Source organism: Periplaneta americana, chromosome 9 (assembly GCF_040183065.1).
Source record: "Periplaneta americana isolate PAMFEO1 chromosome 9, P.americana_PAMFEO1_priV1, whole genome shotgun sequence".
NCBI lineage: Eukaryota > Metazoa > Arthropoda > Insecta > Blattodea > Blattidae > Periplaneta > Periplaneta americana.
This window is the reverse complement of record NC_091125.1, coordinates 132,664,693-132,683,199: the sequence shown is the minus strand read 5'-3', so window position 1 is coordinate 132,683,199 and position 18,507 is coordinate 132,664,693. Positions and strand designations below refer to the sequence as shown.

The window sequence follows — 18,507 nt, the reverse complement described above, 5'->3', positions numbered from 1 at the left end:
GAGGTACTGAGTTCCTATATCGTCATATATCATAGGTTAAAGGGACGAAATGTACCAGTGACCAAAATTGGAGTTGGAAGGAGTACAGCTCTTTCTTCTTAAACAGAATAAAAAATGTTCAGTGTCTGATAGCCCGTGCGAAAATTGGTGTTTACAATTACCCCCTCTCAAAGGGTAAGTGTAAACAGGTGGGGTAAATGTAAACTAGCAATTAAAAGATGAAAAAAGTCAACCTTATTATTTTAAACCCATTTTCAGAGAAAAGAAAGATCTGAAAATAACATGCTTACTCAGGGTTGTGTAATGTTTAAATATATTTGAAATCAGTGAAAAGGGTTTACAATTACCCTGGTCTACCCTAACGGTAATAGCAGGACGAATAGAAGAAATGGTGTACGCACTTCTATGCTTTCCCATTGTTGATGGCGGACCTGACAACTAGTGGCGCTTCGGTCGCTAGGATCTATCGGTTGTCTGAAGTCAGACACCTCGAAAATATATTTCTCGCGCGTTTAATTATTAAAGTTGCTAGGGATTGTTAATATGCTTTGTTGTTGAGGATTATGTAGATGTCTTCAATTTGTTGTGCTTTGAGTTAACCTGTGACAAAAGAATATTGTATGGTGGTTTACAAAATAATTACAAAAATGCCGTACTATTTTGTTCCGGGTTGTAGATCAGAATAGAGTAGAAATAGTGTGAATGCCAATCCTGCTGCGTTGTTTGACAGATGTTTAGTGTATCATGTGGCCGGTTATGTAGTAAATCATTCCTCTAAGTGTACCCTCTGTGCCCTTCGACAGGAATGTAATAGGTCTAAACATTGTGCAGCTCTCACCCAAATCAAAGACTACCGATCAGGTAGGAACGTCAGTTTTTTAACCCGTCCCTCGCAAGCTGTGTATGACGTACTTATTCAAACAGAATTGAAAATTAATGAAAAGATTAGCTCAGCAAGTGCAATGTGGGATGACATCTTCTATCTTGACACCATTGACGCTCTTTCAATCGAGTCTTCGGGAGCAGGTTGTTGCAGAGAACACATCATGCATATTATTCATAAATTAGTCTACCACTACTTAAAGTGCCGATTCTTCTTCAGGACAAAGAAAATCCGTCAAGTCATCTCGCAAACTCTCAAAGGTAGAAGGAAACTAATCATGGTGAGTAATTTAATTCATTCATAGGCAAGTAAAATATCATCGAACTCTTTATTTACTAACATTGTGTAGGTATTTTCTTCCCTGAATTGGCAACTTGTTACGAAAAAAAAAATATTTAAATACTGAACTTATAATTGCTTTCACAACGTTTCAGATCTGTTGTATTTTAGGTTACGAACATTCATAATAGTATTACCGGATAGAAGACTATTAGATATAAATAAGGGACTATAAAGGCATTTCTTAAGTTACGAATAGCCGGGTTAAATGGAAGAAATTTGCTTTTAAAAAGGACTACAATCAGCGTTACGAGTACTGTGAACTCCTTCCGAGTCAGGCTCATAGCGGTAGCAGCGCCGCGTTGCGGCGGATCCGTGTAAACTCACAGAGTGCGTACACTAGTAATAGCTCATGCGTGAAATTAGTATTTTGTGAAGGGAGGCAAGAGAATGTAGGATAACATTGGAATAATAATATACAGTATGATGAAATTTTATTGCGACAAAGTAATAAATAAAATACAACAGTATTACACAAGTAATACGTAGAGAATAACTCGCACGACAGTGTTGTGAGGCAAGAAACCCTTCAGAATTCATTTTCGCCCGATTTCAGTTGTTCTCCAGCCACCATACAACGTTTTGTCTGCCTCGTGCACGAGCCTCCTCCAGAGGCGTGCGCCCTTTCCCGTTCGCGATATTGCGGTCTGCGCCCCTACGAACCAGCAGCTCGACCACATCCATGTTGCCAGCAGACGCCGCGAAGTCGAGGGGAGTGCTTCCGGCCGTGTTCTTCACGTTCACCTGCGCCCCCTTGTTGACGAGCAGCGTGCACACTTCCAGGTGGCCGTAGTAGGCCGCCTCGTGGAGGGGTGTGGAGCCGTACTTGTTCTTCGCTTCCAGGTCCGCTCCAGAGCTCAGCAACATTCGGACGAATTCGGAGTGGCCGGTTCGGGCCGCCCAGTGAAGGGCCGTGTCGTTGATTTTGGTCAGGGCCTTCAGGTTCGCACCGCTGTCCAGCAGTAGTTTGGCTATGTCCACTTGTCCCTTGATGGAGGCCCATTCTAGAGGCTTGTAGCCGTAAGCGTCAGACTGAGACAGGTTCACATTGCCCAGCTTCAGGAGCAGACGTATCACTGTAATGTTGCCGCTAGTTGTGGCCATGGCCATGATTGTCTCTTTGTTGGGGATCAGCACATCAGAAACTTCCTGTTACAAAGAAAAAGCAATGTTGTAAAGGTAGCACATACGGTCTTACTAATAAACGTGTATAATTCTTATACGAGCCTTATGCAGTGTTGGGACAGAAAACGTTACTATAGATTGACAAATCGAACTGAAACCCTGACGGAGTTACTACGTGAGCGCTGGCTGTCTTGGGGAGGAGCAAGTGAGAAAGCACGGGGGGCAGGGAGAGAGCACTATGCAGGTCCACTCACAGTTTGTCAAACCTGCTAACAAAGCATTAAAAGGTTGACTAGTTGCCTGCAATGCTAGCATAATGGAACCTTCCTAGCCGACAGTCGAGGCAAAAATGAAGAATCCGTTATTGTGGTAATAATGGAGTGGTTCTTCTATTGGTCGCGATGCCCACACACACCCTCTCAGATATAGTAGCCTCGTTTAATTATTAGGCAGCGGCATTCCTTTTAAGATGTGTAGGTCTTTATTGCATGCACCGATAATAAAATGAAAATGCGACGTTGTCACGTCTTGTTTGTTGCTGCTATATATTAATATAACTTGGAACAAGACACACTGCTAAAATTTGCAACTCTGGTTTATATATACACTCCGCGTGGAATATTGGAGCAGCCTTCAAAAGACTTGACGACAATGGACAGCGCGATATAATTAAAATTATTGAAACTACAAAGCTTCCGTCCTCTTTGACACCGTTAGCCTACTAATTGAACGTCGCTACTTCATTTACGTGTTGATTGGTGACTGAATGACGAGGAGCGAGGGAGAGAGAAGAAAGAAAGAGAGAGATTCCAAAAGTTGGCGTGTTTTACGGGGTTTCACTTGAAGTTGTCAAACTATAGTAGCCTAAACCATGAATAGCCTATAAGGTGTCTGACTCAAACCGTTCATAAATTGTTTTAGGCATCACGTACAACACGACTAGAGGTGGCCACACAATATACAAACTCTCAGTTTTTTTTTTTTTTTTAAGTTTAAGTAACGATTCAAAACAGCCAGAATAACAAGTAGACATGTAGTATAAAAATGAGAAATACTCGTATGTACAGTAGTGACAAGAAAGAAAACCGGACCGACCCTTGTAGCTGACACAAAAGAATCCTGTGCTGTGTATTGTGTCAAACTGTGGTAATTTCAATATGGATAGTGAAGCCAGAGGTATGTACTGCTATTTAATGTAAAAATACGCAGTTATCTTTGCCGAATAGATGTAGAAATGTAATATTGATGCCAGATGAAAATAAAACTCTCAAAGTTTTTTCGTCTGTAAGTTTGAGGCACTGAAGGAAACAAAAGACGATAAGAATCGAACAAATGCAATAAATTTCGTTGTTATAATTAATTATAGAAGATGGATGTGTTTTGTGACTAGCAAAATTTGAATCTGTGACTCTGAAATCAGCTACAAGGGTCGGTCCGGTTTTTTTCTTGCTACTACTGTACATAAATATGTAGCTAAAAATGGCAAAACATGCAGATAAATATGTTGTAAATAAAAATATGTAACTTAAAATCTAAGCTTTATTAGATGTATTTTCGCACAACGATAAGAAAACAGAACTGAAAAAAAAAATTATAGGTGCACATGAGATTCAATCTCATTTAATGTTTGAAGGCTCAATTGATACGGTGCTTGTTTCTGAGGGAACTTTTTCAATGTTTGTTTACTTCTCTGTTCAGTTGTTTTGATCATTAAAATACAAAGTGCTTACAAAATAATAATAATAATAATAATAATAATAATAATAATAATAATAATAATAATAATAATAATAATAATAATTTTACCATAGCAGTAGACTAGCTAGCTGTATCACCTGAAGTCAGAATAAGCTTCTCAAGCAGCGTTGCCAACTTCAGAACTATCTTTTCAGCTACATTTGTATCAATATCAACTACTTTTCTAAAACCCAGCTACCTATGAAATTTTATACTTACCATAATATTTGGTTTATAATTTATAACAATATGGATGAATTATTATTATTATTATTATTATTATTATTATTATTATTATTATTATTATTATTATTATTATTATCATTATCTTGTAAGCACTTTGCATTTTAATGATCAAAACAACTGAACAGAGAAGTATTTATTTATTTATCTATCGGAGCTTCCTCAAATTAGAGGCTGCCATTAGACAAAGCATACAAAACAATACAAGAACAAATAGATGATGAGAGCTAAAAGAGTAAGAAAAAAAGGCAAACAAATACACAAACAAACAATGGCAGTTTACAGAAGAAAAAAAATTCAAGTAAAGAATCAATGAAAGCTAAGAAGGAAAAAGAAAAATGAGACTATGGAAGTCTCATATGGTACTGCAGAATTAGTGCACGGAAATATACGTATTTCGGTACATCACATTAATATGAAAGTGAAGTTCCCTTCAGAAACGAGCACCGCACCTGAGGGAAAATTGGTGGAAAAAAATGTGTATTCTTTCAAGATCTGTAATATATATTCACCATAATATGTAACTTAAAACTTTTGAATAATGATCCCTTTGATATGATTCGCCGAGATTTTAGTTCTCCTTATAACTACATGTTATATAGGAACAGAATATGTAATTACACAACATCCGGGCTCTAGTAATGAAATAAAAACAAACGAATGGCTTCGACATGGTTGTAGCTTGTCACCAACTTTATTTAATATTAGTATTGACGGGGTTGTGAGGTAGCTATCGTACGTAGTGAAAAATAGAATAAGAATTAACCGAACACTTATTTTAATCACTGATTAACTAATCATTTATTATTTTAAATGTATTACTCTTTGCAGATGATGTAGTTTTGATTAATTCTCTCATTTATTCATATACCTGTTCTCAATCACTCTTATTTATACTCATTATTTCGTTAATTATCATTTATTCGGTTATTCATTGGCTTATCCATTAATTAATTAAATTAATAATTTACTCCGTAATCTATTCACTTAATTATTCACTCATTAAATTATTTATGCAATAATTAATTTATTTAGTTATTAAATAACTTGTTAACCAACACCATTCATTCATTCATTCATTCATTCATTCATTCATTCATTCATTCATTCATTCATTCATTCATTCATTCATTCATTCACTCACTCACCACTTTTCGGCGTCAGAGAAGCTGATTTTATATATATGTGTGTATTCGAAATTGTGTTGCATTGTAATTTTTAGTAATACATCTTTATATTTGGCTTTGTTGTCAACTTCTAATAGGTAGATTACTGTACTTACTTGTGTAAAATTTATTTGTTCCTGCACTTCATTTCTGCAAATATCCAGCTTTATCTAGAAAACAAACACATGAACATTAATTTCTGTCACATTTACAAGACTGTCATCTAGCTGGAAGCTTTCCATTAAAATATAAATGAAAGTACACGAGATCTAATCGCAGGATGAAGTCATTGTAGTTGAAAAATATGTTATAAATCGAACGCAACATGCAAGTTAAATTATTAGTTGTTGTTTAGTTAACTGTCCAAAGACAAGTTGGAACCTTATAAATGTTACATTAAAGCATAACTCATGAGGCAACTAAGTCAGGAGGTAATGGGGTAGGGTACCCAGTTCCTTTCCCCCCTGTAAAATTAGTATGGCAATAAAATCAAGTGTAAGAACAGACTTAAGTTACAGAATTGCAACAATAAATTCAAATCCAATCACAAATATAAATTATATTAGTACAAAGATAAATTAAAAATATATTCAAACTTCAAACTTAACTAGTTATAGAATAAATTGAAATATAATCACAGAAGAAGTGTAAGAACAGACTTAAGTTACAGAATTGCAACAATAAATTCAAATCCAATCACAAATATAAATTATATTAGTACAAAGATAAATTAAAAATATATTCAAACTTCAAACTTAACTAGTTATAGAATAAATTGAAATATAATCACAGATTCAAATTATTGTGTTAATTAAGCATTTATTTATAAAGTAATTTAATATTAAAGTTAAATTTTGTGTGAGAATGAACTAAAATATACTCCCAGATTTAAGTTACATTAGTACAACAATTGATTAAATGCCTAATCAAGGATTCAAGTAAAAACGGGGAACATTGTAAAAATAAATAAAGAAGTAAAGAAGTAGAATAAATAGATTCCTTTAAAAGAGGAAACATTTTCCTAAATCACAAAATTTCTTCATAAAGGACCTAAATAGGCCTAAATAACTGACGTGTCGGTTTCTTCGCCAGAGAGGTTCGGTTTCATTTTATCCTTAAATTTTAATGTGTGTCTAGGATTGGTGCTCGTGAATCTCCTTATTGTATAAATACTCACTTGCTTATCTTTAAGTTGTTTGTTCACACTGGCAACCTCTTTACGAGATTCCTCAAGAAGATTCTGCGAAAATAAAAGGAAATGGTCAGTTTCGAACAGGCTAAATACTTTATATTTTTCAAATTAGTTTCTTTCTCGGGGTATTGAATGATCACTTCTTTCATACTCTCTTATTATTATTATTATTATTATTATTATTATTATTATTATTATTATTATTATTATTATTATTATTATTAAATACTTTCCCTAAATAGGGATTGCCTAGAAGACAAAGTATACCATTTATAAAAAAAATTTAATAGTGTATATTACACGGGCTATTTCGTCTATATAATGTCATTCCATTTTCGGCCAATGAAGTGTAAGGAAATTTTGAATTCCAACCAATCACAGTCATACATCGCGATAATTTCTGCAGTTCGATTTATCAATTTCAATTTATCGCATGGTAGTTCTTTTGTTTAGTCAGTGTCGCCAACCGTTTCCACGTAAATCGATGAGCATGAATCCATTGTACTAAATAAAGTACGAAATCCTACTTCCACATCTACATCTTCTAATTTCATGTCCATTGTGTCTAAAGAAGATGACAGTCCTTCATAACAATTGTTCATTTAATTAATGTATTGATCAGGTTTTGTAATTATACTATACAATGTTTAAATTAAATAATGATTTTAGCAGATAATGAAAACGTATTTCTCTTATAATAATAAGAAGAGAAAAGCGCAGTACATGTAATTAACATTTTTAAACTTGTATTTCGCTTTTCCCAAATAGCATTACTGAATAGCATTCAATTTCTTTATTGCAGTAATCGGTATTCAACTATTTCGACTTCACAATGTGTGAATAGGTTAAGTATTAACAATTATTAACATTTTGTGAGCGAATTTTAGGGATATATTATTTGCATCTTTATTTTATTCACGAAATAGTCCTAATAAATGTCACTCGAGGTCTGAGATTTCGCAAATAAATCTACTCGCTTCGTTCGTGGATTTATCGGCAAATCTCAGACCTCTTGTGACATTACTATAGATAATTTGTTACGAATAGTAAACCAATGCAAGAAAGAGAAAAGGCAATGTCTTATCTGAGGTGATTTCTTAACAATGCAATCAAACTTTTCAGTGCAAATAAACAAACATTACACATATCCATTAATTTGGGTGAGTGGTATCGTCGGGGTTAAGATGCAACACTGCAAACTGGAACATCGCGGGTTCGATTCCCGATGGGATCGTGACTTTTCCCATTGATCTCGTCCTTCCAGCCGTACTATGGGCCTGAGGTCTACAGCCTTATCGCTGGTGGAGTTTTTACTTAAAGCAAACGCACAGCACATTCTCGGGATGAATGAAAACAATACTACTTGCGCGCGAGACGCACGCCAGGACAGCACTGGCATACATCAGGCAAGCCACCAGTGACGTCACTATCTCCGACCATTGCTATTGTCAACTTATCTCGAGAACGAGATGTCGTATGAACCTCTGATTTTGATAGCTACAATAATCTCGTCACGGCGCATAATTTAATATATATTAATTCATTTTAAGTTGTCAGCTACTTTAATACTGATTTCTGAACATGTAGGAGCGTTAATCTCCTGATACTCCGACTTTACATGACTTTATTAACTATTAACCGGTTAGTGGTGTCCAACAGAGTTCCATGGGATTATTAGCTTCATAGTATTTGCAGCAAGAAAATATTAATGGATTTTTCCGTTTTCCCTACTTTTAGATACCGACCAGCGGGGATCATCCTGACTTAGCAGTGCCATCTGCAACTGAAATTAAGTCTAGTCTGACGTTAGAATGACCATGACATCTTCTGACGTGAAACGGCTATGTTCGAAGTACAAGAAAAAACTATTGTAACGTTTTGACATGAAAGGTTTACTCTGACGTCACTCGTGGTATCGTGGAAACCGAAGTTTGGTTCCAGAATTGTTATGGAAACGATTCATAGAATTTGCGTTTCTTTCTTTACAAATTCTCATTGTTTTATTGTATTTTAAGTGTTCGTACTTACTTTTGTTTTGCCGACTTCCGTCGTCAAATTCTGCACTTGTTTATCTGAAGCCTCCAGGAGCTCCTGAAATGAGATAGTTGTAATAATTAAAGCTTTAAATATTGATATAAACAAATTGAGGCGTTCTCTGGAATAACAACTTGACGTACATTATATCGTTTTTTCCGTTTCTTGAGTATACTGAATCTTTAATAACACATCTCCCTCCTGGCAAAATATTTCCTTTCAACAAACGCAGCGTCCTCTAGAAACATTTGACTGGCGTCGTACATCGCGATAATTTCTGCAGTTCGATTTATCAATTTCAATTTATCGCATGGTCGTTCTTCTGTTTAGTCAGTGTCGCCAAACGTTTCCACGTAAATCGATAAGCATGAATCCATTGTACTAAATAAAGTGCGAAATCCTACTTCCACTTCTACATCTTCTAATTTCATGTCCATTATGTCTAAAGAAAATGACACTCCTTCCTAACAATTGTTAATTTAATTAATGTATTAATCAGGTTATTTGTAATTATACTATACAATGTTTAAATTAAATTATGATTTCAGCAGATAATGAAAACGTATTTCTCTAAAATGTTTGATGTTTTGCATCTCAAATTCAAGATTTTGTAGCTAAGTTCTTGTTCCAGAGAACACCTCAATTGCTTTTAATAATAAAAGCCAAATATAGCTACAAAAGAGTGAAAGTAAATTAAAATTTGACATGATGAAAGCGTAATAAAATATGGTACTGCAGGCGGCATCAAGTCTTTCGTTATCTTGATTGCATTGACTTTTTTTAATTGGTTATTTAAAGACGCTGTATCAACTACTGGATTATTTAGCGTCGATGGGATTGGTGATAGTAGGATGGCATTTGACGAGGTGGGGCCGAGGATTCGCTATAGATTACCTGACATTCTGATTACGGTTGGGGAAAGCCTCGGAATGTCCACTGCTGTGGAGTAACAATTAACATGCTTGACCGTGAAATAAGCGGGCCCGGGTTCAAATCCTGGTTGAGTTTTTTCGGGGTTTTCCTTCAACCCATTAACAGAAAATGCTGGGTAACTTTCAGCGCTGGACCCTGGACTCATTTCGCTGGCATTATCACCTTCATCTGATTCAGACGTTATATAACCTTAGCAGTCGTAAAATAACAAATTAAAAAACATCAGAAGAAAACTCAACCAGATAATCAACTAAAGTAGGAATCGAACCCAGACCCGAGCGCAACTGCGGATCGGCGCTTCATCCGACTTTGTTACGCCGGTGACTTTGTGACATGTTCTTTGTTTATAAGTTGTAACTAAACATAGTCAATATATACAAAAACGTAATTTCATAGTATACTATAGTTATGACAATTGTGATGTGGAGAAAAGTAGTAAAACAAACATATATTCAATTTATTAACGATATATTTCTGTATGAAAATGTAAGCAAAAAAAAAAAAATGCAATCCCAAAATCACGCCAACTCCTTTGTTTCATTGATATAATTAAGACTCCTAGATTTCATTCGCGATAAATCTACTTACATTAAATAAAGTACATTGCATTCAGCCCGGTTCTCGATAGGGATCACGCGCATCAGACATGCTTGCATGGTCGGCGTAGACTGCGCCATTATCGGTCTTTAACTTATCGCATATTTTAACCATATAACTGAGTAATAATGTCGGGTAACCTATCTCGCCAAATATCACCTCGCTATCACCAATTCCATCGATGGTAAATAACCTCGTAGTTGACACAGCGTCGCTAAATAACCAAGCAAAAATGTGATAACTGATTAAGAATAGCATGCACACATTCATTCATTCATTCATTCATTCATTCATTCATTCATTCATTGTGTTCTGCCCAAGTGCAGGTTTGTCACTGCATTTTCCAATCTTCTTTCTTTTCCGCCTTCCTCTTAGTCTCCGCATATGGTCCATATTATCTTAATGTTGTCTATCATCTGATATCTTTTTCTGCCCGAACTTTTCTTCCGGTCACCATTCCTTCCAATCTGATATCTTCTTCTGTCCTGAACTTTTCTCCCGTTCACCATTGCTTCCAATGCGTCCTTCAGTATGAAGCTTCTTCTTAGCCAGTGACTGCCAATTTCTTTTTATCTTCCTGATCAGTTTCAGCATTACAATTATTTCTTTATTTCATAATGAGTAATAACCTGTGTTATAGGAGTTGCTCAAAGTGGTGTTCGTTTACATTCATAGAGCGTATTCCGAATCTCACCGGTGAGCAATCCGATGGAATCACGGTGTTCCGAATTCCACCGATGACGTCATTGATGCTCCACCGGTGTCGCACCGGTGCCATCAGCTTGCAGAGGTGGTGGCAGTCTCCATCAGCCGCCATCAGTGAATCTGATTGGTTCTTGTATAGGGCGGGAATTAGCAGACGAATGACATCGTGCACTGTTGTGTCATGGTGGTGTGTTCTGCTTTAGTTCTGCTGTATTGTTTGTAATGAGCACAACGTAAAAACAATATGTTAATGGTTTATGAGCGAACATGTCAACGGACCAGTTATTACTACCGGTTCAAGAAATAAGTTGTTTATGATCTCTTTTCTTTGAACGAGATGGCAATACGGAAATTTCGCAAAATTTTGCTAGCGTAGCACAGATAACAACTTATACAGTCGCCATGACAGCCATCGATCCTTCCAGCAGTTTTGTTCCTATTCCTCTGAAGCGTGACGTCATGTTGTCCACTGGTCCGGTGAGATTCGGAATACGCGGATACATTTCTGTTATATTTTGGCGAAATTGTAATATAGGCCTACGCCCTAAATAACTCTAAAAAAATAGTGTATGCAGAAATAACCCCCACACTACAGATGAATTTAGAGACAGTAGAAGAGAAGAGAGGAATTTTACGTAGAACTTCTGCTTGCGAATAAAGACTCAATTTTGAAACGGATTACAATAGCAAAAAACGTACCGTGGAAACCTTTTAGAACTGTACACTTACCATTGTCATGTTTAGTGTTGTAGTGGTGTTAACAAGTTCATTCTGCAAACGAAAACAGAGTTTAAAATTATTGAAAATGCCATTGGAACGTAAATAGACCTAAAAATGTTTTGTTATATAGGTATGATTGACTTATGACATATTTCTATCTTGTAATTTTAAAGAAAATACAGAAAATACTTAATTTCAAATTACAATACATTATCATGGTTTTATTTTCTCATTATACGAAGTGCAGTAAGATTATCTACCTGGCACTTCTCCCTGGCCTCATGCAAGCGCGCTGCTCCCTCAACCATCTCAACACTACAGTTGCTGAAGTTTGCCTGCCTCTCGAACTTCTGTTCCTGCAGCCGTTGCAAATTCTTTCCAGAGCTCTTCCGCAGCTCGTACAGCTGCAGCTGCATATCCTGGATCTGCTCTGTGGCCACGTCCAGTCTCTCGTTCAGCTCCGTTGTTCTCTTGTTCAGCTCCTTCGCCTTCGCTCGACTCCGCGCCAACTCCTTTTCCAGCCTGCTGATGGTCTGTTCCTTTTCCAGCAGCTCCTTTTGGGAAGCATCTGACCCGTTGAGGAGGTTCTGAGGACCTCTGTCCTTTTTGTGGAAGGCGAAACATAACAGCTGCGGCACCAGGAGTTGAAGTGACGTGTTTGTCACCAGTTGTGGGGGAATTTGCAGTGTTGCCATCTGTGAATTTTAAAGACAAATTGTAAGGAAAACTATTACATTGTCGAGTTCTGGGTACTCCGTCCCTGACAGAGGAAACTTGTAAAATTTCAGCTCCAAGATTCCCTTGAGACTTTGGACATGCTAAATGCTTGAAAGGAGAAGTGTAGTTGCCATTACAAAATCTATTATAAAAACATGTTTTAAACGTGGTATGTGGATAAGCTTCAGGGCTTCTACCGCGTTGTCTTGGTGTTGGTGGCTGACGTTTCGACCGCTGTGTTGTGGTCATCTTCAGAGCAGTTGTTGGATAAGGAAATAGTCGAAAAAAAATCGAAAAATCGAAAGAGGAGAATTGGGAGGACAAATTTAAAGGTACGCAATCGCGTCCTTGCAAGGGGTTGGGGCTGTACGAAACTAAATATGTGAGCTCCAAGCCTGTTGGCCACTAGTCTCACTCCGAGTTACGCTGCTCCACTGAAGGAGCTCTAGAAAATTTTGAAGGGGAAAACCGAACTCTGGTTTCCTTTCAAATCGTATAAATCTTTCGCCTTTTACGGAAATAGTCTGCGAGCTGGTATAATAATAGTATATAATAGTAGTCTCGATGGGGGGAATACTTGCGGTGATAGGTCGTAGGTTTTCATTCTGGCATCTGATTGATTCTACGTTGTCCAATCCGGTTGAGGTCTGTATGTCTGTATGAAGGGGAGTATTCATATGAAGTACTGGCCCTCATAAGGTCCGAAACAGTGACCTTGATACCGTGCCCGATGTCCGGATGAAGGAGGGGGCGCCGCGTCCATGTGGAGACCTGGTTTCTCGATCCTAAGTATAGGTCGTGGTTATCCTTCTGGCATCTGATTGGTCCTACGTTGTCCAATCCGGTTGAGATCTGTATGAAGGGGAGTATTCATATTAAGTACTGGCCCTCATAAGGTCCGAAAGAGTGACCTTGATACCGTGGCCGATGTCCGGATGAAGGAGGGGGCGCCGCGCACATGTGGAGACCTGGCTTCTCGTTCCTAAGTATGATTTTGGAATAGACTTCCCCATGAGTTACTGAGTTGTAACTCCTCGTCCTTGTTGATGTTGTTAGGATGTTGATGTTTGATGTTTTAAACGTACTTTATAATTGCTGGCATAATTGCAAAACCTCGTAAGTCCTGAGGGCCAAAATATTTAGGAATGCAATAAATCTGTCCTACATGTTTGAATTTGCTTCACATAGTAACAAAAGTATGATTCATAATTTCTTTTAAAATTATTTTAAGATAATCTTCTGATTCATACTTTTGTTCATATATCAAGCAAATTTAACACAGAATAGTTTTATTGCATCCCTGAAAATTCTGGTTCTCCGGACTTATGAGGTTTTGCACTTCTGCCAAAGAAATATTCCGTTCTACTGATACTATTTGAGTAGTATTAGTTCGTGTCCCTAGCGAAGACACACCTGAGCCACCTGAAGTTCCCAGCCGCCCACACAAAGACAGGAAAGTTGTGGGAAGGTGTGACGGGGATTCCAAATAGCAGTCAACAGCCTTTTCCGGTGGAGTGCGGATTTGGTCGCTTGCTGTGTTCATTGTGAGTTCGTCTCAAATAAAGATACTGAAATGACTTTTACTGTAGCACGGAGAATTTTTATTGTGGAACATTTAGTGAGAAGAAGGGTAAGACAGCTACCGGTGTAGCTCAGGCGGTAGCGCGTTTGCCTGCTGATCCGGACTTGCGCTCGGACATGGGTTCGAATCCCGCTTGGGCTAATTACCTGGTTGGGGTTTTCCTGAGGTTTTCCCCAACCGTAAGGCGAATGCCAGGTAATCTGTGGCGAATCCTCGGCCTCATTTCGCCAAATTCCATCTCGCCTTCACCAAGTCCATCGATGCTAACAATAGTTGATACAGCGTCGTTAAACAACCAAGTAAAAAAATAAAGGCTACAAGAAAGTGAAGCGTCGTTTTAGATTCGAGTAACCGGAAATAAGAGTTACTTGACAATCGTAAGCGTATACACTTCTTCATAACCGGAGATGTACGGGGGTCTGTCTGTAGTAAAAAGAGGACGCTATATGTTGTGTTTAATGAAATGTATTATTTATAACCAGAGACCGGAATTTTGGCAGAATGCCTTTTTAAATGTGTTAAATCTATCTTTATTTTGAAAGTAAATCTGTACGAATTATACCTTTGTGATTGAACGTCACAGTTTTATGTTGCCCTTTTCTGCCTTTTTGAATATAAATGCCTAATTTACAAAATAAATGCTTTTTTTTTTGCCTTTATTTGATTCGATTATTTATTTATTATTTAAAATTGCCTACAGGTATATTTTAATTTCTATGACCACTACAATGAAAGTGACTTCACCGAATGTATATTATTGTCTTTCAGTCAGTTCATATTCTCTTTGCAACAATGAGTGCTGCCGTGCAAAAATGTATAACAGTAAGCGTTTTATAGTCCCGACGCTGTTATTTCCGGCGTGACTCCGCTTCTTTGCTTACGTCTTAGAAAGTGAAGGCTCTATAAAGTCTAGGTAGGTAGTATCATTCGCCATTTTTGTTCTTACGTTGCCGAGCTACCATACGAGGAATCTATTTGCAACACCGTTAAACATCATGTCGTAACTCCTATGATAATAAATCAAACGCAATGTAATTCAGCAAATAATTGAGCGGCAAATAACGTCTTCGTGTGCTTTCTGCGAACGCCAACTAAAGAGCTAAAATGGCGGGCGATTATATTAAGTATTTATCGAGCCTTAAGAAATGAATCAGCGAATCACAAGACGCACACGTTTAAAGGTAGCCGACCTGCAACGCGATTGGCTGCCGGAAATTAGAGCGACGGGACTATAATTATCGCTTTTGTTTATTTGACAAGGCAACAATGAGTGCTGGTCTAACGTTATTTTTAACGGTTATTTTTGTTTCAGTTTTAATTGCGACGTTGTTTTAGCTGGCAGCAAGATGCCGAAATTCAGTGTTCCTTTACGCAGTGAATTGAAAGTTACGTTAATACTTTTGGATCCGACATATTTTGTACTAACGGTAAAGTACTTACATGCAAAATATGTGAGCAGTCAGTGAACTACGAAAAGAAATATTTCATATCGCAACATATCAGTACTACGAAACACAAAAATGCACTTTCCAAGGCTACTGGGAAGAAGATTTCTTTGCTTCCGACAGTAATTGCAACTAGAGTCGAAAATCTCAATTTGCATTCGACTTATATAAAACTTTTCTTGTTGCCGAAATTCCTTTGTGAAAAGTGCAAGATTGTGGGTCGAGTGCAAGGTTTTTGTAATTGCCTATTATTGTGTATTTTACCTATTTATAATGCCTTTTTGCCTGCCTATTTTAGCTATTTATGATACCTTTTTGCCTGCCTACTGTATTTTAATGATTTATAATGCCTTAACTTCCGATCTCTGTTTATAACAAGTAACTAAAATTAATTGTAATTAAGTACATCACTAATAGTTACAGTATTAACTATTCTAATTTTATTTGCTTATGTAATGATACAAGTTTGTTTTGTTATATCCAAACAAAAATGATGCCATGAAATCCAGATAAATACGTACATCGCGCGGTCGCATCATATGACGTTGTGTTAGTATCTGGTGATTCAATTACCTCTATAATCTGCAGGACGGCATCGTTCGTATACAGAACAAGTGGCGCGCTCATCTCTCAGGTCCTCACTCGTCTTGGACGGGTAATACACTGTGTTACCTGACATTGATCTGCGTCATACTTGGACTTTTTTAAAAGGGATAAATTTTGCATGGACAGGAGGAGCTCATGTGAAAGAGGGACAAGGTGATTTTGAAACTCCACGTATGCGTTCATAAAAATAGTGACATGCATTTACAAGTAAAATTCAGTATAAAATTGGATGCAAATTTTTATTCATATATTGATATCGTAAAGAGGAAAAGAATAGAAGTGTAGAACGCCTCTCTATGACTCCGAAGTATACAGATAGAGACGTCAGCAACATCTGATCAGTGTCGTACTTCAACTGTCGCAGATATAGTGACACTATTCGATCGCTACAAATATACAGACTATCTTACCTTATTAGGACTGATGTGACAAATATGAATCGATGTCACAGGCGTTACGTCACGTCGATAAGGAGACGAGAGTTCCCGCTGTAGCTACTGCAAAACAAATGCACAACATCGATACCTTGAAAGCATTGGTCTGTTCGATGAAAATAGTACGTCATGTTGGCTATATCAGGCAGAGCGATATAATTGCACCACATATCTTTCAATTCTTGACCTTTCGACCTTCATTCTTAGAAAAGAGTGTTATATCATAATTATTTGTATGTCGACGTGTGCAGAGAGCTCTTATCCTCCTTCAATAATGATGCTGTTTCCTTATTTGCCAGTTAGTTCCAAACATCGAGTTATTGGAAAGTCAGAACATACTTGGAAACATTGAAATTTCTTAAAAATTAGGTGTTGAACAAAATTCCATCATTCTAAATGCCACACTACAGCTGGATTAATAATAATACTAATAATAATAATAATAATAATAATAATAATAATAATAATAATAATAAAGCGCACAAATTGTGCATAAATGAAAGTCACTTGGTCAATCCAAGTACAGCTGGATTAAGACACAGTAGGAATTATGGACCAAGATTATGTAATTCAATATTGAAAAATAATCCAGACCTAAGTAATTTACACATTCTTAAGTTTAAAAATAAATTAAAAATGTTTGTATGATTATTGTTTCATTTTATTATTATTATTATTATTATTATTATTATTATTATTATTATTATTATTATTATTATTATTATTATTATTTTAAGTGTTATTAACATTAGCTATATGTTACTAATACAGTATTTATTGTATTTATCTGATACATGTAACCTATAGGATAAATCATTGTAATAAACATAAACAGATCATTTTCTTAATTAATAACAGTGTATTTTTCCACACAAATGATTTCTTATCACCGCCACAGATACACTAGATTGTACTTGTCACTATCTCTGTCTCTAGAGATTTCTAAAAATTTATATTTTACCCGCCATTCAAAAAACATTTTGATATGATACCTCTAGCACCAAAGGGGAGACCTATTACTGAAATTTGATTAACATATTTCAGTGTTATTATTGTATTTATTCTGGTAATAATTAACAGTTTGACTCGTAGATATTCTGTTTTTCACCATTAACTCCCTATGGTTGTATGTTAGAAGATTAGAAGAGAACGTTAGGACGTATACCTTCGGCTCCCCCACTCCCCCGGATAATGCATAACACAATATCATTACGGTATGGGTTAGCTGTACGTTTTTGACGCTGTAGGGTTGGGTTAGTGACGCGGTTTTGACGCTCCGGTTTTGATTTAGCGGCGCGTTTTTGACGCTCCAGTGTTGGGTTAGCGACTCGTCTTTGACGCTGTAGGTTTGGGTTGTCGCCTTTTTGACGCTCTAGCGTTGGATGAGCGGTGTGTTTTTGACGCTCTAGGTTTGTTACAGCGGTGCGTTTTTGACGCTCTAGTGTAGGGTCAGCATCGCGGTTTTGACGCTGCAGTTGTATGTTAGTGGCTCGTTTTTGACGCTCAAGGTTTAGATTAGCGATGTGGTTTTGATGCTCTAGGCGTGGGATAGCGGGGCGCTTTTGACGCTCTAAAGTTGGGTTCGCATCACGCTTTTGACGCTCTAGTGTTCGGTTAGCGGCGCGATTTTCACGCTCCAAGTATGGGTTAGAAGAACGTTTTTGACGCTCCAAGTTTGAGTTAGCGGCGTGGTTTTACCGCTATAGACTTGGGTTAGCGGCGCGTTTTTGACGCTACAGAGTTGGGTTAGCATCACGTTTTTGACGCTCTAGTGTTGGGTTAGCGGCGCGGTTTTGACGCTCTTCGTATGGGATAGCTGCACGTTATTGACGCAGTTGATTTGGTTTAGTGACGCGGTTTTGACGCTCTGGTTTTGGTTTAACGGCGCGTTTTTGACGCTCTAATGTTGAATTATCGGCGCGTTTTTGACGCTCTAGAGTTGGGTTAGCGACTCGTTTTTGACGCTCTTGGTTTGGAATAGCGGCGCGTTTTTGATGCTCCAGTTTGAGTTAGCGGCATGGTTTTGACGCTATAGACTTGGGTTAGCGG

At 37.2% G+C, this 18,507-nt stretch overlaps 1 protein-coding gene across 1 annotated transcript; it reads right to left on the bottom strand.

The window, feature by feature from the left end:
- Positions 1–1,639: 1,639 nt before the first annotated feature.
- On the bottom strand, positions 1,640–16,571 carry LOC138706529 (ankyrin repeat domain-containing protein 1-like). Its single transcript, XM_069835919.1, has 7 exons — positions 16,435–16,571; positions 11,935–12,369; positions 11,684–11,725; positions 8,714–8,776; positions 6,671–6,733; positions 5,610–5,663; positions 1,640–2,371 (listed from the first exon to the last, which is right to left on the bottom strand). Exons 2-7 carry the CDS (start codon positions 12,367–12,369, stop codon positions 1,775–1,777), a joined length of 1,254 nt encoding a protein of 417 aa, XP_069692020.1. The 5' UTR covers positions 16,435–16,571; the 3' UTR covers positions 1,640–1,774.
- Between the last annotated feature and the right edge of the window lie 1,936 nt (positions 16,572–18,507).

What these genes read in the sequence shown, in the direction of transcription:
- LOC138706529 (XM_069835919.1), bottom strand. Translation starts at nt 12,369, where the DNA reads ATGGCAACACTGCAAATTCCCCCACAACTGGTGACAAACACGTCACTT. An exon ending in CGGAAGTCGGCAAAACAAAA is followed by an intron (nt 6,734 to 8,713) that starts GTAAGTACGAAC and finishes TTATTTTCGCAG; the next exon opens with AATCTTCTTGAGGAATCTCG. An exon ending in AACAACTTAAAGATAAGCAA is followed by an intron (nt 5,664 to 6,670) that starts GTGAGTATTTAT and finishes TTTGTTTTCTAG; the next exon opens with ATAAAGCTGGATATTTGCAG.